The sequence below is a fragment of the Emys orbicularis genome, chromosome 7 (genome assembly GCF_028017835.1).
Source record: "Emys orbicularis isolate rEmyOrb1 chromosome 7, rEmyOrb1.hap1, whole genome shotgun sequence".
Classification (NCBI taxonomy): Eukaryota; Metazoa; Chordata; order Testudines; family Emydidae; genus Emys; species Emys orbicularis.
This window is the reverse complement of record NC_088689.1, coordinates 46295466-46315269: the sequence shown is the minus strand read 5'-3', so window position 1 is coordinate 46315269 and position 19804 is coordinate 46295466. Positions and strand designations below refer to the sequence as shown.

Here is a 19804-nt window from a genome sequence, read left to right as displayed (position 1 = left end):
AATGTAAATATAAATGTTTAGGTAGAGGATGGCAAAGGATCCAGAGGCAGATTTAGTGTTGTTTATGAAACCTTAACTATGATTTCTACCCTTGCAAATGGTATTTTATAACTACAGAAGTAAAACTGTCATACTATAAATTAACAGATGTTCTTCCACAACCATAACTGACTAAAGGTGGTTTCTTGTTAGAGTTTCCTTAGTTTTTTATTGTATATTCATAAAGTTTATTAGGACAGGGAATTGTAGATATAGTATAGAGAGAAGGAAATATTAATTCAATTACAAGACAACATTAATTTAATGAATCAGTACTGAAAACATTTTAGTGTGTTAAAATCACAAATATAGCTCCTCAGGAGAAGTCTGAAAACTCTATCTGCTCTTTTGGGTTTTTTTGTTTTTTTTTAAGTAGTTGGAAGAAATCAACAAAGTTCTGAAAAATTGCTTTCCAGTTCCCAACTGAAGGACGTAGATCAGGGGTTCTCAACCTTTTTATTTCTGAGGCTCCCCAACATGCTATAAAACCTCCACTCCCCACCTATGCCACAACAACTGTTTTTCTGAATATAAAAACCAGGGCCGGCATTAAGGGGTAGTAAGCAGGGCAATTGCCCAGGGCCATTGCCCAGGGCCCTGCATAGCTAAGCTGCTCAGGCTTCAGCTTCAGGCCTGGGTGGCAGGGCTCGGGGAGGTGGAGCTTTGGCTTTCTGTCCTGACCCAAGTGAGTCTAATGCTGGCCCTGCTTGGCGGACCCCCTGAAACCTGCTCACGGTCCACCAGGGGCCTCAGACCCCTGGTTGAGAACCGCTGATGTAGAGAACCAAACAATAATAATAAAGAAAAGGCTCTCTTGGTGAAAATCTTTATTAAATTTTTAAATATGGAATACTGCACACATTAGTAATTATTTAGGACTAAACTGTGCCATCTGTGAGGGGCAATGCATAGGTGCAGTAGCTCCCGGGAACAATCTTGCCTCAAAAAAGGCACCCTCTCTCACACTCTCTCTCAAGTTTCTACTGTGAAGAGTAATTTACAGCATCTCTTTGTTAACCTGTAGCATACTTCCCACCATCATACCAACCAATAACATTTTCAAATTAATTTAAAGGAGAGTTGTGGTAGTACTCAATTTGCTAATAAAGCCTAACGAGAGGCTGATTAAGGGCTGCAGAGAGCCATGTAAGGTGGGGAGCTATAGATTTGGCCCCTACACCTGACCCTCCTCCCATCTCAGGCACTCCCTCCCCCTGTCGTGTGATCATCAAATCTTCAAAATGTTATCCCCAGCATCCAACCTAGACCTCCCCCACTGCAACTTGATGACAGAACAAGGAGCAATGGTCTCAAGTTGCAGTGGGGGAGGTCTAGGTTGGATATTAGGAAACACTATTTCACTAGGAGGGTGGTGAAGCACTGGAATGCGTTACCTAGGGAGGTGGTGGAGTCTCCTTCCTTGGAGGTTTTTAAGGCCCGGCTTGACAAAGCCCTAGCTGGGATGGTTTAGTTGGGAATTGGTCCTGCTTTGAGCAGGGGGTTGGACTAGATGACCTCCTGAGGTCCCTTCCAACCCTGATATTCTATGATTCTATGATCCCACTGGCCCATAAGCCCCTACACCCATCCCCTTCAAATCTGAGTGAGTTGCAACTAGGTGCACAGGGTCACAGCGCCACTCAGGTTTGGCTTGGCCAAAAGTACACAATAGCTTTATGCTGGGGATAACATTTTGAAGTTGGGAGTTTTGGGTTGTAAACAGCAATCTCCCTGACATAATGGGAGACTTGATCAATATGCCCATCCTGTGACCAGTCAGTTCTGCTGCCCAGCACATTGGGGTCAGGAGACAGCTATGGCTCTACCTACTCCTGCCTGACTCACTTCTACCTTAGAAGTGTATGGGGGTGGGGGGAGAATCCTTACTCTCACCCTCTCCCCTGTATGGCTTTATCATTAGAGATAGGTATAGTCTACCCCTTTAGGATAGTTCAGCATAACATATTAACACACATACATATAGGCCAGGGGTGAGCAAACTACAGCCCGTGAGCCGTTTTAAGCCAGCCCGCAAGCTGCACCTCGCTCCTGCTCCGGCCCTCTGGCCCCACTCCGGCGCTCTGGGCGGGGCGCTGGGTCGGGGCCGGACCACATGGCTTGGCCCCACTCCAGTGCTCCAGCCAGGGTGCTGGGTTGGGGGCTGCATCACGCAACTCCCGGAAGCTGCAGCATAACCTTGCTCCAGCTCCTACACGCTCCAATGGGAGCTGCAGGGGCGGTGCCTGCGGACAGGGCACCATTCAGAGCTGCCTGGCCTGGCCTCTGCGAAGGAGGCGGAGTGGGGGACATGACACTGCTTCCAGGAGCCACTTGACGTAAGCGCCGCTCGGAGCCTGCACCCCCTGAACCTTTCCCCATACCCCAACCCCCTGCCCCAGCCCTAATCCCCCTCCCACTCTCCAAACCCCTCGATCCCAGCCTGGAGAACCCTCCTACACCCCAAACCTCTCATCTCCAGCCCCACGCCAGAGTCCGCACCCCCAGCCGGAACCTGCACTGATTCCCACACTCCTGCCCCAGCCCTGATCCCCCTCCCACCCTCTGAACTCCTCAGTCCCAGCCCAGAGCACTCTCCTACACCCCAAACTCCTCATCCCCAGCTCCACCCCAGAGCCCACACCCCAACCCCAATTTTGTGAGCATTCATGGCCCGCCATACAATTTCTATTCCCCGATGTCACCCTCGGGCGAAAAAGTTTGCCCACCCTTGATATAGGCGGAAAATTCTGCCACTCTTACTCAGTAGTATCTTACTCAACAAGTAGTCCCAGATTTCAGTAGGGCTATTCCTGGAGTAAGGTACAACTCAACATAAGTAAAGATGGCAGAATCTGTCCCAGGGATAATAAATACAAAGGATATGAAAGAGAAAAATATTGTTAAGATGTATTGAAAGTGAAATAACACAGACCAGGAAATGGCAGGATCTACATGAAGTTTTGCCATTCAGTTACAAAAGGTTACCTACAAATCTGTTTACATGATTTACACTGTTTACACTTCTAAGTAAGTGTACATAGTTAGCACAGATGACGAAGTCTCATATTTGTAATTCTGTACTAGCCAATTACAAACAGAATATTATCTCCAATATTGTTTACACAGTATTACTTATATGTGAATCAACAGGGTCCAATCCTGGTTCCAGTGAATGCAATGGAAGTTTTGCCATGATTTGGCCCTTCATGCACAAACAAGAAAATCTAGTATGTGTAATTCTGTACTTTGTAGTTTCCAAATAGTTTATTTCCATTCATTTACCAAATAAGACTGGTGCACTGAGCTCAGGAAATACTGAACTTCAGTGGCTATTTTTCTTAAAGAAGGATCAGAGGAGGAGGAGGAGGAGGACTGGAATCCTTAACTATGGATATATTTAAAAGAAAAATAACCCCCAAAAAACAAACAAACAAACAAAAACAAAACAAGGCACAAGAAGTGTGATATGAAAGAATTTTTAATTTCATGCACTGTACTTGCTAGCTTTAATTTTGTATTGCATTTATTTACATATTTTCTCTGTGTTTTGGTTGTCCTCCTATGGTAGAGAACTTCCAGTAACTGTATGAAGTTTGATCACTTCCATTGACTTCAGATAGAAGTGTTGTGTTTACAAAATATAGCCCCGATTCAGGAAAGGATATCTATTCAGGATAGTATTTAAGCACATGCTTCAAGTTAGTGATGTACTGAATAGGGATGGATTTCAGTACATTCTTTCCTGAATCAGAACCAACGACTTCTGTAGGACTACTCACACACAAATACTTAACTTTACACATACGGACTGTGACCTAAATTTGGATTTAGGAACCTAATTTTTTGCACCCATTTTTTTTTAAATGTAGCCTTAGAACCTAAGTGTCCTTGAATATGTCAGACACTTGTTCCACTTGAACACTAACGTCTTGTCTTACACACAAATATGCACCAAAATAACTGCTCTAGTTTTAATTCTTTTTGAATATACTAGGCAAGCCCTGTATAGCTATTTCACCCCTTATTATTTCAACTAAATTGAAATATGACTCTAAAACAAAACAGTACTCTCTTAATCCAAAATAAGAGTGTCCACACACAAGCATGCAGCAAAATAAAAAGGTATGAATTAAAATAGATTTAGTTATTTCAGTACATGTAACAAGTCCTTAGTCAAGGGAATGTAAAATTTTGGAAAGGACCCATTTCTCAGTTTTCTGAAAAATGACAGGGAAAAAAAATGTTTAGAGCATGAGAAACCCTTTTTCTTTCTAAGACAACTCAAATGACCAACTGGAATTTTACCTAAGTTACACACAAAAAGGTCACTTTTCAGACTAAGAAGGAACAGGAGAAATTTTGGCTTAAAGTTTATTTTTTTAAAACTGCTCTTTAACAACACCTGAAAACAAAAGGACAGATTCTAGGTGCCCAACCCAGGAGTTGTAATTGTCTTATTTAATAAAATTTAATGTTTAAATTGACAGAGATATTCTGTTAATAGCTTATGATATTAGGCAGTAATATATGTCCATGCATGTGTACATATTTTAAACAAACTATTTCTTTTTACTATCACAAAGATTATTATATCAACCTTCACCCCCCAGATTTAGCTGTTTACATGAAGACTACTGTGGGCCAATACCAGAATGGAGGGAGCCAGGCTGCTGAAAAAATGCAATGCTGCGTTTTTAAAAATTCAGAGTTAATTTTTCAAAAGCAAATGTAGTAAGAGGAGGCCCTAAGATATAAACCTTGGTATCAGAGGCCCGGTATGAGGCCTAAGGCCTGAACTAAAGTAATGGTCAAGACTTTGCTAATATAAAGCAAAGTTAAGCTGTGAGCCAGAGGCAGGCCCTGCTCACAGAAGCTGGCAGGAAAAGGGCTGATGTTGCATAAATATATATTCACCTAGCAAAGTTAAAGTACAGAACACACTATACTGGAACATTCCACAGATAACATGGAACAGGCCGACCCATCCCAATGACAGGGGCAAAAGGGTAAAATGATGGATAGAGTTGTTTTGATTGAACCAACATGTACAAGGTGAGAGGCGGCACCTTACTACGTAGAGGGGTTGTACCTTGCTGCGTAGAGGGGTTGCACCTCAATACGTCAGGAGTGATGTGTAACTTGTTTGTATCTGTGTATAAGAATGCATCCCTGAGTGGGTGTCTTTGTCCGGCCACGGGGGCAGTGGAAAGTCCCGCCACTGAGCCGGGTCCTTGCCAAGAGGCACTTTCTCGTAGTATGCCCGGTAGACTAAGTAATCTACGGGGAACTGCCATTGTGTCCAAGATTGCAATAAACCTACTCGACGTGGCTTTGCATCTTACTAGACTCTGTGGTTATTGGGGGTTCTCGTCGGGTCTGCTGTGTCAGCTATCTGCGCAGAGCTGGGACAGCACACGGAGGGAACACACGCACGCAGCCGAGTGATATTAACATAGGAGCAAGCAGAGCACCACACCGGTGGCATCTGACAACAGCAAACACTGTTTGCATCGTATCAGTCTTCAGCTCATTTCGGAAACAGCTAAACAAACTGGAAGATGACGTCAAGCCATTGATTTGGTCACCATTTGCTGACTCCTCTGTACAGGTTTTGTTTTTACATAGATTCTTATTTGTATTTTCCTCCTGAAAATGTTAAATACTTTAATTTCAGAATATATATAATACAACATTTTAAAGTAACAAATCAACAGCAGTAGAGATTTTTTCTAGGTGCCCTTCGCAGTGGTATCTCTCTTGTGCCCAAGCACTGTGCAACAATTAAAGATAGCACTGATTGTGTTTTAAATTACAATATTCTCACAGCCGCTGTTCTATTTCACCTGTGATTATCTAAACTCCAGTTGTCCAAATTTTATAAGTGTGCTCCAAACCCAAGTTTTTCCAAAATTCTGATTATCTGAATTTCAGATATTCTGAACACAGGGCACCTGTCTACGGAAATATATAAACAAAAATACACATGCACAATGCAATTTAAATCTATGCATGCTTACCCTTATAGTCTAAGAACTGAAGAGGCTTTCACCTGTAGAGACAAGAACAAAGTTAACAGACACAATATCATGTATATAATGTCCACACAAATATACAGTGTAAAGTATGTTATAATTTAATTTATAAATATTTGCATTGCAGAAGAACATAGAGATTCCAGTAAGGGATCGGGTCTCGAGTATGCTAGGTCTGTACGCACATCTTGAAAAAAAAGGTCCTGATCCAAAAAGCCTTCAAACTAAGGCTCTGATTCAGAGAAGTGTTTCTATTCAGGAAGGGCACTTAAGCACAGGCTTAACTTAAACACATGCTTAAAATCCCACTGTAGTGAAGCTAACCATAAGTGTAACCATAAGTGCTTTCCTGAATCAAAAGCACATGCTACAGTGCTGTCCTGAATTGGTGCTAAGCAAGATGGAAAAATTATTTTGCTACTGACCATACAATGGTAGTTCACAACCTAGTACCAGGAGTGATCCTCCTATGTACAGCTATCAAAAAAAAAAAAAAAAGACGACAGATCATGAAAACTCAAAACACCAACTTCTGTAACCAATGTAAGGTAGCAACCAAGTAGTGCACGTATTTTTGCATAATGGTAGGAACCAGGGTAAAGTGGCACATATCATCAGAGCAAATCCCTACTCTTACAAAATAAATTATGAGCTCTTCAGTGCACGACGTCTCCATTGTAAAGTTCTGGTCCGAAAAATTCACACAGAAAACTGCAGGGAACTCAGTTTATATATCCTATTGATGCAGGTCTGAGACATCAGATATTTGAAGATCTAATATTTTAGACCACTAAGCATCTCCTCACGCAGAAACAAAGATCCACTAATATTCTAAGTAACTTTTCTCTCATTTTCTTCTTATATCAGCTTCCCTCTCTCTCTTAATCAGAATATGTCAATTAGTAGTACCACCTCCAAGATTGGGCTGCATTATGCTAGGCACCATACCAACATAGTAAGAAACAGTTCCTGCCCTGAGGAACTCAATCTGAATAGACAAGGCAGACAAAGAGTGGCCAGGGAGATGAACAGAGAGGTGAAATAGTTTGCCCAAGGTCACAGAGCAGGTTAGTGGCAAAGCTGGGAATAGAATCCAGGTATCTTGAGCCCCAGTCCAGTGTCCTAGCTTCTGGCCTACAATTATTAGCATCAGAATCTTAATGGGACCCAACAGGTGGATAATGTAGTATGAACAACTTAGGATCATGAACATAGACATTCTGGTTGCTAACTTGCCCTTGTTAGAAAAAGTGGGCTTGTAAAACTAGTAAAAAGCAAACAAGAAGTAGATGTAAAAATGTTGTTCCCCATAGACTGCTTTGAATTCAGATAGCAGTATTTTGCACAGAATCCAATAAGTACGATAAAGGAAGTGGGTTTAGTTAGGACAGTACAGCTATTTAATAACATTCATGTCCCTAGGTGATATGGGAGTAAAATTGAAGTAAATCTGTTGTCTATGTTGCTGTCAGCATTTATTATTTGTATTATCACAGCGTCTAGGACCCCTAGTCAAGGACCAAGTCCCCATTGTGTTAGGCACTGTACAAACTGCTCCTGGGGGAATTCTGCATCAAAAAATTTAAAATTCTGTATACAGTGGGTTTAGTTAGGACAGTACAGCTATTTAATAACATTCATGTCCCTAGGTGATATGGGAGTAAAATTGAAGTAAATCTGTTGTCTATGTTGCTGTCAGCATTTATTATTTGTATTATCACAGCGTCTAGGACCCCTAGTCAAGGACCAAGTCCCCACTGTGTTAGGCACTGTACAAACTGCTCCTGGGGGAATTCTGCATCAAAAAATTTAAAATTCTGTATACAGTATTTTCAAATTCTGCATATTTTGTCAACATAACACAATATAATCAACCAGTTTAAATTATTTTGATCGTTTATTTCAAAATACCTGTTAGCAAGTATGTCTGTAACAATACAGACAACAAAAAAGATTTAGAAAATGTTTTTTGACAAACATTAATTATATTAATACAGAACTCTGAGTAATAATTCATTTAAACTACAATACAGAACCATATTTCCTACATCCTCCAAAACCAGTGCAAAGGCTGCGGGGAGGTCAGGAGTAACGGAGCAGCTGAGGGAGAGGGAAATAATTGCTGGGAAGGAGCCTGGGTATGAACTTGTAGGGTTGTTGGGTATGGGGGGGAAGTGTGGAACAGGTTTTGAGTGGAGGCGGAGAGGGATTGTTAGGGAGCTTCCCCCAGGCAGACCCTGGCTGATCCCTAGCCTCTCCCAATTCAGTCAGGCACATGTGTCTCTCCACCTCCACTCAGACACCCACTCCAGCCATACTCATGTGGCCCTGCACGCCTCCTCTAATGTGTCTCTATGCCCCCACTCAGCCACCCCCCGTCCCTATGTGGCCCTGCACCTCCCTCCCCACTGTGGCCTTGCACCTCCAGTCCCATTCAGCCCCTGCCCCAGTCTGTCCTCCCCCACTAGCCCTTATGAGCCCCTTCTGACCCCCCCCCCAGCAGCCCCATAACCCCTGTCTCCTGACCTGGCCCGACAGGCACTGTGAAGAAGGCAAGCTCTTTCTCTTCCCTAGCTGGCTGGGAGCAGCTGCTGTGTTCTATCACCACAGTGCTCTCTGGTGGGCAAAAGGTGGAACTGCAGAAGGTATTTTCTGCTGGGCGGTGCTGCTGTGTTCTAGCGCCACAGCGCACTCTGGTGGGCAAAAGGTGGAACTGAATAACTTTTCAGCAGCAGCTTTTTTCTGCACAAAAATTAAAAATGTGCAGCTCATTAATTATGTCACATGCAGAATTCCCCCAGGAGTAACAAACACAGAACAAAAGTACTGTTCCTCCCCCAAAGACCATATAATCTACGTATAGAACAAGAGACGGATATAGAAAGACCGCCGGGGGACATAAGAAAACTTCGATCAGCATGACAGGCAGTGGTCTCCAGATGTGACACTACACACTCAGTTCAAGGTGTGTATTTAGGACCCTTTATACAGAGAAGGGCATAAAATCTAAACTACTAAAAGGATTATATTAGGCACTAGGCTTGATCCTAATCACACTTGAATTAGTGGGGAAACTGCCATTGACTTCAATGGGCTTTGGATGAGGCACTAACTGGCCTATTTTATGGGAGAAGTTATAAATATATCAAACACTAAACATGGAGCTTAGGTTCTTATGCTAAAAGTAGATACTGAAAGAAATCGGAAACATTTGTCCATGTTCGTTGGCAAACTCTATCAAACCCTTATTAAAATAATTGAGAGTACATCTCCACAAACATTGGTAAGTGTCAGGAAATATTTCCCCATTGCAGTGGACGATTCTACACTACACATAGGACAAAGAACCAAGGTGTTCTACAAAAGCTTTTTTTTAAAATCCACACAATTGCAGTGTAGAATCTAGTATGCAGGCCCAATTGAGACACACTCCTTTCTAAAGTAAAATGGCTTCATTATCTGATATATTGGACAAACTGACTAAACTGAAATAAAATTAGTTTATATGAACCATGAAAATGCAGCCCACAATACGTGCATATAAAAAAAATTAATAAAACTTTAAGATACTATAAAACCAGAAAAGCAAATAGCTGACACACTAAGAAAGAATGCAGTCTCTGTTTCTTCAATCTCAAATAACATCCTCCTGTCAGTGAACAAAGCAAACTCTTCAGCAAATAGACAAGGAATAGAATAGATTAGGCTAGTTATCATTTATTGGCCACATCTAGAATTATATATAGTGAAGGGAAAAGAGGCATTTGGTAACATCATGTAAGGTGACTAGATATGCTTGTGAATGAGTATCAGAAAAGAAAAGTTAAAGGGAAAAGCATGAAGACTAAAGCCGTGTCTACACTTAAAATTAGATCGACCTACGTATGGTGCTCACACCCCATAGCACATTAGTAAAGCTGACCTAACCCCCGCGGTGGTGGTATGACCGACAGAAGAATTATTCTATCAACCTAGCTACTGCTGCTCGGGAAGGTGGATTACCTACATCAATGGAAAACCTCTTTCCATCAACATAGGAAGTGTCTACATTATGGGCATTATAGCTAAGTTCCGCCATGTAATGTAGACATGCCCAAAGTAGACTAATAGCAATGTTTGTTACTATTTGGATATGGCCATTCCAATGCCTTATGAGCAGTGTAACATTTAATAGTGTTGCCAGCTCATGATTTGATAACAGGTCTCATAATACTTGGTCATCTCCTGGAGGTATATTGTGAGAATCTTAGCTTTCATATAAAAAAATATTTAAGTGAATTTCTACCCCTAAAGAAAAAGGAGTCCAGTGGCACCTTAAAGACTAACAGATTTATTTGGGCATAAGCTTTCATGGGTAAAAAACCTCACTTCTTCAGATGCAGAGAAAAGCTTAAGAACATAAGAATGGCCGAACTGGGTCAGACCAAAGGTCCATCCAGCCCAGTATCCTGTCTACTGACAGTGGCCAATGCCAGGTGCCTCAGAGGGAGTGAACCTAACAGGTAATGATCAAGTGATCTCTCTCCTGCCATCCATCTCCACCCTCTGACAAACAGAATCTAGGGACACCATTCCTTACCCATCCTGGCTAATAGCCACTAATGGACTTAACCTCCATGAATTTATCTAGTTCTCTTTTAAACCCTGTTATAGTCCTAACCTTCACAACCTCCTCAGGCAAGGAGTTCCACAAGTTGACTGTGCGCTGTGTGAAGAAGAACTTCCTTTTATTTGTTTTAAACCTGCTGCCCATTAATTTCATTTGGTGGCCCCTAGTTCTTATATTATGGGAACAAGTAAATAACTTTTCCTTATTCACTTTCTCCACGTCACTCATGATTTTATATACATCTATTATATCCCCCCTTAGTCTCCTCTTTTCCAAGCTGAAAAGTCCTAGCCTCTTTAATCTCTCCTCATACAGGACCCGTTCCAAACCCCTAATCATTTTAGTTGCCCTTCTCTGAACCTTTTCTAGTGCCAGTATATCTTTTTTGAGATGAGGAGACCACATCTGTACGCAGTACTCAAGATGTGGGCATACCATGGTTTTATATAAGGGCAATAAGATATTCTCCATCTTATTCTCTATCCCCTTTTTAATGATTCCTAACATCCTGTTTGCTTTTTTGACTGCCGCTGCACACTGCGTGGACGTCTTCAGAGAACTATCTACGATGACTCCAAGATCTTTTTCCCTGATTAGTTGTAGCTAAATTAGCCCCCATCATATTGTATGTACTTTACATTTATCCACATTAAATTTCATTTGCCATTTTGTTGCCCAATCACTTAGTTTTGTGAGATCTTTTTGAAGTTCTTCACAGTCTGCTTTGGTCTTAACTATCTTGAGCAGTTCAGTATCGTCTGCAAACTTTGCCACCTCACTTTTTACCTCTTTCTCCAGATCATTTATGAATAAGTTGAATAGGATTGGTCCTACGACTGACCCTTTGGGGACACCACTTGTTACCCCTCTCCATTCTGAGAATTTACCATTTATTCCTACCCTTTGTTCCCTGTCTTTTAACCAGTTCTCAATCCATGAAAGGACCTTCCCTCTTATCCCATGACAATTTAATTTACGTAAGAGCCTTTGGTGAGGGACCTTGTCAAAGGCTTTCTGGAAATCTAAGTACACTATGTCCACTGGATCCCCCTTGTCCACATGTTTGTTGACCCCTTCAAAGAACTCTAATAGATTAATAAGACACGATTTCCCTTTACAGAAAACATGTTGACTTTTGCCCAACAATTTATGTTCTTCTATGTGTCTGACAATTTTATTCTTTACCATTGTTTCAACTAATTTGCTGGGTACTGACGTTAGACTTACCGGTCTGTAATTGCCGGGATCACCTCTAGAGCCCTTTTTAAATATTGGCGTTACATTAGCTATCTTCCAGTCATTGGGTACAGAAGACGATTTAAAGGACAGGTTACAAACCATAGTTAGTAGTTCCGCAATTTCACATTTGAGTTCTTTCAGAACTCTTGGGTGAATGCCATCTGGTCCCGGTGACTTGTTACTATTAAGTTTATCAATTAATTCCAAAACCTCCTCTTGTGACACTTCAGTCTGTGACAATTCCTCAGATTTGTCACCTACAAAAGCCGGCTCAGGTTTGGGAATCTCCCTAACATCCTAAGCCGTGAAGACTGAAGCAAAGAATTCATTTAGTTTCTCTGCAATGACTTTATTGTCTTTAAGTGCTCCTTTTGTATCTCGATCGTCCAGGGGCCCCACTGGTTGTTTAGCAGGCTTCCTGCTTCTGATGTAGTTAAAAATCATTTTAAAAAGCTTGAAAACATGAGGCTCAAAAGCCACAAGGCAAATTAAAAATGAATACATTTGGGCTTTTTTAAAGTCTCATTTTTAAGCCACTAAGGATTTTTGAATACGTGTGGTTAGCAATAATGTTTAATATCTCCATTTCTCTCTTCCCATCTCCAACCTGGCTGCTCAGACATGAGTGATTTCCTTTTTCTCCTACTTTGATGGGAATAAAAAAACAGGAAACCCAGTGATTTTAGGCTTGTCTACACAAACTGGTACCGGTTTAATTAAAGGTGTGCTTTTAAACTGATTTAGTTAAACCTGTGCAAGTTTGCACATGCATACATACTACTTTCTATTTAATAGTAGCTTATTTGGGGTTTAGTTTAAATCCTCCAAAACACAGAATAAGTTAAACAGAAATACTCAGTTGAACTAAGCATCTAAAATATAAACTTCCATTGATTTAACTAAATTACTTTTAACACGCACCATTAGTTAAACTGGTACAGCCCTCACCTGAGCTGAGCTCTTTGGATTGCTCCCCGTCCTTCCAAGTCACACAACCCAGCCCCTCTTACCTACCATATGTGTGACTCTTTCCATGTAACTTCTACCCATACATGCAGCTATTGCCCCATCCATGCCTTTTACTGCACTCCCTCCTTCCCCAAGCCCCGCAGCCTTCACGAAACCACAGCGCCTAGCAGCTCACCCCTCCAATAACCCCACCTCACCCCCGCCTGCGTGCGCTCCCCTTACATAACACCTTGCACGGGCAACGGGCGAAGCTTGTGGCTGGCTGGGAGATAGGTCACGTGAAGGGGAGCACCTGGGAGGACATCGACTAGGTGCGCTAGGCCCGAGTACAGGGTCACGTGACGGCGGCATTTCCTCCCCCCGCATCCCTTCCCCTCACGTGACCCGGTTTGTTGTTGCTGCGGCCTCCGCGGGGAGGGTGTCCGCGTGGGCGGTGGCGCGGTCACGTGCAGGGTTTAAATCTCTCCCTGGAGGGAGGGGGGTCGGGAAAAGGGGCCGTGTAATTGAGGTGCTGTTGTGCCGTACTGGGGGAGGCGGCGGTTGCTGCTCCAAGATGGCGGACGAGGAGACTCTGCTCCTCCAAGTTCGTAGCGGCCGCTGCGCTGCGGCCGAGGGTGCCGAGCCCCTTCCTAAGCGCCAGCGCCTGGACTCGGAAGACAGCGGCGGGCGGGGCTCGGGGAAGGGCCTAGGCCAAGAACGAGGGGTTGGGACGGCGCCCACCACAGGCTCCGCGACTAGGGCGGCGGCGGTGGTGAGGCTGCAGGGGGAGGGAGCGGCGGGCTGGAGCGGCGGGGAGAACGGGGCCGGGCTGCGGGGCCTGCCCCGCGAGGAGCCGCCTCCGCAGCAACAGGGGGAGGGGGCGGAGACGGCGCCCAGTGGAGACGCGGTGGAGACGGCCATTGGCTACAGACGGTCGCAGTGTTCACACGGGGCGGCCGAGGCGGCTGCCCCGCATCCTGGTGAGGATCGGCCCCCTTCCGGCCCCCTTCCGCCGCCTGGGGCAGTGATACCCCCGGCCCCAACCGCTGCGCACGGCCGGAGGCCGATCGCAGCACAGGGAGGCCTACCCCAGCACTGACAGCTCGGGGGGTGGCAATGCTACGAGCCTCCTCCCTTTTGTGTGACACTAGTCACCGATATCCGCCCCCCACCGAACACACACCTGGGGGGACGAGCAACCTGCCAGACCCATCTGCCACACCCACTCCGCACTGGGGAGCACAATTCGCTCTCTTCTCCGGCCTGGAGAGGTGCAATTAATTTCCATCCTCTCCTAGCCTCCAAGTGTAACACAGTCTGGGCTTGGTGAGAAGCAAATGAATTCCCCAACCCGCCACTGAATCACCTGCTACACACAGGTGTTGGGTGGCGGAAAGCTGAAGTGTCATGCACTCGCTCCGTGTTTGGAGGTACAGAGAGGAACCAGCCGCGCTTAGCATCCTATCCTCTTGCATCGCTTATTCAGTTGTGTAATTGCTACCAAACAGCAGTACCTTATTAAGGACCGTGGTGCTAAGCTCTTGTTGACTAACCGTTCTACATCTTTTTGCAGTCATGCTCAATGGGCTCTTGCCCAGTTTCACCTCTTTGCACATATATGCTTGCCAAATGCCCTTTGAGTGTGTTCATTGTTACACACTGATCCCCAGATGCTGCTGCTCTTGTACTTGCATGGACGTTTTGCACATGCTTTTTATATGATTAAGTGTGTGCTGAGCATGTGTATTATTACACAAACGTTTTCTGCTCCATCCTTGCTCTTAGGCTTGCAGGTGTAGAAAAGTGGTGTATTTGGCCTCTGGTTTGTACTCCTGTGTGAAAGGGACACTTACCATATGTGGGGATTGTGAAAGATTATCTTTTTTCAACTTCTATAATTTTTATGTTCTGTACAATAAACAAAGCTCAATAGACATACAAATTACTACATTGCTTGTGGACCTGTTAAATTATATATATCAAACTTACTAGTAATTCTCTACATTACTACAGTAATGCTATATTAATTTCTATGATACTTATTGCTAGACAATTTTGCATGTATTGTGTATAGTTTGCATCCATTATTCCCAATTTACCAATTTCCGTTTACCCTCTTAATTTCACATCATAATTTTATCAGTTTTATTTCCTGAACTTCTAAAAGGAGATTGATTCAAGTCTTGTTGTAAACAAATTTCTTAGTAACACCATCTTTAGTTATTAAAAGTGAAAGTTTTAAAAATTCAGTTTTCTTGTCACTATTTTTATTTTCTTTCCTTTTTGTAATTGGTTTACTTTCAATAACTTTTGTTTCTTGAAAATAAATTTCATATGAGATATTCTTCATTAAGCATGTGTCATGCCAGCTCCTTCCGTAATTAGCCCCAGTGCTGAGAGCTATGGATGAGAATCCATGATTCAATAGGCATACTTATCTTTCTGGAAACTGCACTGCTTGAGTAATCCTCTGACTATGAAAGGGGTGGCATAGTTAAACAGTTGTTTAAACTGCCTATGATGAGAAGTATTGTTGAGGATCTTCAGAGGGTCCAAACTGTTAACAATGTAGGCCCTGATCCTTCAAACACTTCCTTAACTTTATTCATGTGAAACACCTTATTTAAATTAATCAGCCCCTTGGTGGACATTAAGGAGCGTGTACCAAATCCTACATCTTGTGTACGCTAATGTATACCAACTATCAATTCTTCTGTTTCTTTATGGGATTTGTACTCTGATTTATGCATAAAGATTTGAGGTGAGAGTGAAAACCGTCCAAACAGCTAAGAAAACACACTGTGAGTGGAGAGATTACCAAAATAGCACTCATACCTTTTAAAACCTTTACAAGTTAAAATTTGAAATTTTGTCTCTTCTCCCCTTCCTTGTTCCTATTCACAATAGAGCTTTAAATATCTGCCAAGGGGGATGGGGTTAGGGTTTTTACTACTTTTTTCTGTATAAAGGGTACCTGCTGTGTTTTCTGCTTGATTTTTTTTACATAAGAAAATGAGGATTTACCTAGCTTGGAAGAATATGGCCTTATCCAGAATAGGATAAAGAAACTGAAAAGTTTTTGGTTTTCCTTCTTTTAAGGAATGAGTAGTGAGGAGTGACTTCCACTTATCTTCCCTTGTTCTTCAACTTAATAATCAGACATATTAGATGTGGTTTCCCCTGGTTTTGTTGGAGATCTGAGGTTCTAACGTATTTGGAAAGGCTAGTCACCCCCTTAGGTTTTAACTCATCCCAGTTAGCACTATTAAAGTCAGCATGCTTGTCTTCCCTGAACTGTTCTTACATGTTTGCTAAAGCATTCTGACATACTTTTAAATCCTAGTCAAGATAAGGAACTAATGGTTAACTAATGCAATGTTGACCTCTTCGGATTCAAGAAAACAAAAGTTGAGCAGTTGAAGTGGGAGTTGAGAGAGGAAGGGATTTTTAGTATGAGTGTTCTAAAACTCCACATCTTTGTTTTTGGTGTGTGGTGGTGGGTGGTTGTTGTTGTTGTTTTGTTTTTGAGGGTTGAGAATTAACACCAATTAACCAGTGATTAACATTTTATAAAAAGGAAACTGCATTAGATTCGCCACCCATCACCACCCCATGGAGATCTGAAATTTAACAAAATAAATCCTCTGAAATATCCAGTAAAACTAGGGAAGACCAAACTTGATATTTCAAAGCTTTAAAAAAAAGGCAAGTGGGAACTTAGCCCCTGCACCTCCCCCCCCCCCTCCCCCCAACTAGCAAAACCTTTCTCAACTTCTCTGTAAAAGGCCGGATTAAAAAAACAAATCCTTTTGCAGGTCATTGCTAAAGCTATAGTAACATTTCAACCTTTTATAATGATATTTCTGCTTAAAATGGAGTCTTGTGACTTAAGAATAATACGTTGTTGTACTGTCTTGCAGATGACATCCTTTTTAGTGATGAAATCATAGCCAATGGTTTCCATTCCTGTGATAGTGATGAAGATGACAGAGCCTCACGTGCAAGCTCTAGTGACTGGACTCCAAGACCACGTATAGGTAGAAGTTTATATAATGTATCATTTCCAAGGTTCTTTAATTTTAACTGTTTTTTAATGTCTGACCTTTAATATTGATTATCCTCTTCCTGTTGCAAAAGTCCACTAGGCTATTTTGACACTACTGTATTATACTTTTCTGGAGGTTGCAGTTGTGGGCAGTATATTGTATCAAGTCTGGATGGCTAAAGGTGAACAGAAGAAATTCCTTAGCCTTCTTACTGTAAAGCAGCTAAAATATATTATATGGCATCTTTCAAACATCTCACCACTATATAAAAATATGCACTTCACCAAATTTAGATTTATTGCCAAATACTCTCTACCAGCACTTCCAAATCAAGATTTTAGTACATCTTTCCTGAAAACATGGTCCAAAATGTTGGAAGCATTACACAGAATGAGAGTTCTTAAAAGAAAACATAATTTGGGAATTAGGGTTCTACTATGTGATTATGTACAGTCTTCAAGCATAATAAGAGATGGGATCTTATGTCAACAGAAACCCTGCCCTGGCAAATCTGTCTGGTTGGATTTTCTAGATAACTCACTAAGAATTTATCTATCTTTAGTGAACAAACAGCACCAGTACATTTGAGTCTAATAGTCTGTTTTATATAGATAAGGGCTGTTGATGAAAAGGCTCTTAATTGGGTTAGTAAGATAGAGAAGTAGTAACAGTCAGCTAAAATGTCTAAAGAATTTTCCTTGATTCAGAATGTTATGTCATATTTTATATACTTTGTTTTTCTATAATAGGTCCCTACACTTTTGTTCAACAACATCTAATGATAGGCACAGACCCACGGACAATTCTGAAGGATTTGCTTCCAGAAACAATCCCTCCTCCTGAACTGGATGATATGACTCTGTGGCAGATTGTTATAAACATTCTTTCAGAACCACCAAAAAGGAAAAAACGAAAAGATATTAATACTATTGAGGATGCTGTGAAACTTTTACAAGAGTGCAAAAAAATAATTGTCTTGACTGGAGCTGGGGTATGTATGTCTAAAATACGTTAGTGTGAAAATAAATGGATAACTACTTAGGTTCCGATCCAACAATTTACTGCAGGCTGCATTCATGCAGAGCCACACTGAAGTCAGTGGTGCTCTGAATGGGTGCAGCAGTCCACCTGGACATTAAATCGCAGGCTCAGGGCCTAAACTTAGAATTGATCAGCTAAATTTAATTTTACAGATCTTATATACTGGAGAAATAAAATTTGCTTGATATTGTTATGCCTTAGCTTAGACAACTGTATATCTTTTTTTTCTAACTTGTCTAGCATCTAAAGGCAACAGATGTAATTTTTTTTTTTATCCCTAGTTACCTGTTCCACAATACTAATTTTCTATCCCCATCTTTGTGTTGCTGAAACAGATACTGAGATTTTTCTATTGCATTAGTTTGGGCCTGCTATAACTTCCACTGGATGAAAAACTACTGTTAACTTGGATGGGAGTTGGATTGAGCTTCCTTTGATAGAACATTGTATCTGGTCATTTGGTTGCACTCTAAGAAGTAATCAAACACAGTACATATTGCTACAGTCAAAAGTTCTTACATTTGTGTCTTTCTGCATACCAACCATGTCATGGCGCAGAAGTCAAGGAATATTGCTTGCTTTGTTTTGTTTTGTTCCTGTTGTAACATGACTGGCTCGAGAGAACAGATGTGATTGTTACCTCTTCACCCCTAAAATGGAGTGCGATAAGAAGTAGAGATGAGCAATTTGAGACAAACCAGTGTGCCCATAAGAGAAGGAAGCAGCCCTGGTACTGCCTTGTTTCATTCAGACTGTAATTGCTATTAAGCCCTCAAATTGAAAATTTTTGGCTAGAGAAATCATGATTATACTTATTAAAGTAATAGCATACATAATATCTTAATTTGGTGCTCAATTTTTTTAAAAAAACCTACTTTATTTACACTAGGCAAATAAATGTTAATGTTAATAAGCTGATCTGCTACTATAGTAATACATTTAAAAAGGATGAATCTTCTTGTTTACAACTGGTACGGTAAATCAATGAATTTCATTTTAGGAAACCAAATTCAGTGTTCTTGTTTTAGGTCTCTGGGTACTTGTATTTACAAAAGTTTTAATGCAGTACTATATATTTTCAATGGTGGTCTATTAAACTGCTGGTCCCTGACATGTAGATTGCTGTACAGCTTTTTGTGACCTCAAAGCTAAATTAATGTTCCCCCTCCCTTTTCCTGCACATTCATGGGGAAACTTTACATTGCTCTGTCAAAAAGGAGTCTATAAAGTAGACCTGGGTTATTCAAATTGCCTTTGTTCTCATTCTTTGATATTAAAAGTTGGTAGCACACACAAGTTGAGTTCTCAAATATAGCATATGCTAGCAAGCCATCATATCCAAATATACAGTTGATTTCAGGCTACAAATTGTAAACCTGTATTTCAGGTGTCTGTTTCTTGTGGAATACCTGACTTTCGATCAAGAGATGGCATCTATGCACGCCTTGCAGTAGATTTTCCAGACCTTCCAGATCCTCAAGCAATGTTTGATATAGAATACTTCAGAAAGGATCCAAGACCGTTTTTTAAATTTGCAAAGGTACTGTGTTCCAACTGCTTTTATTATTTTGGACAGTAAAGATATGCCTCTGTCAGAGACACAAGATCGTTCTGCCTTTGCTTTTTCTTCATGAACGAGGACAAATCCTAAAGCTACTGAATTTATCTTAATGAGGAATGGCCTTAGTCACCAGTAATGAAGTGAAACTGAGTAAGGCCATCCCTCATTAAGATAAAGTAAGAGGCCAGAATTACAGAGTTAACAAATTTAACTATTCTCAGTATTCTGTATCTCATACTAGGTAAAGCCATATCTTGGCTTCAATAGGAATATTTATTATTAAAAAATA

At 41.6% G+C, this 19804-nt stretch overlaps 1 protein-coding gene and 1 long non-coding RNA gene across 3 annotated transcripts in view; one reads left to right on the top strand and one right to left on the bottom strand.

Annotated features, from left to right (window-relative positions):
* Positions 1-4398: 4398 nt before the first annotated feature.
* On the bottom strand, positions 4399-13238 carry LOC135881454 (uncharacterized). Of its 2 annotated transcripts, none has more exons than XR_010561543.1 (3): positions 13111-13238; positions 6057-6088; positions 4399-5685 (listed from the first exon to the last, which is right to left on the bottom strand). It is a non-coding gene; the product is annotated as an uncharacterized LOC135881454 (long non-coding RNA). The 2 variants fall into 2 exon arrangements; XR_010561544.1 differs by having other exon boundaries at positions 13118-13238.
* Positions 13239-13441: 203 nt separating this feature from the next.
* Positions 13442-19804, top strand: part of SIRT1 (sirtuin 1) — a 28908-nt gene continuing 22545 nt past the window's right edge. The window contains exons 1-4 of the mRNA XM_065407801.1: positions 13442-13847; positions 16788-16904; positions 17663-17904; positions 19342-19494. Coding sequence (XP_065263873.1) covers positions 13442-13847; positions 16788-16904; positions 17663-17904; positions 19342-19494 — 918 coding nt within the window. The remainder of the gene's footprint in view (positions 13848-16787; positions 16905-17662; positions 17905-19341; positions 19495-19804) is intronic.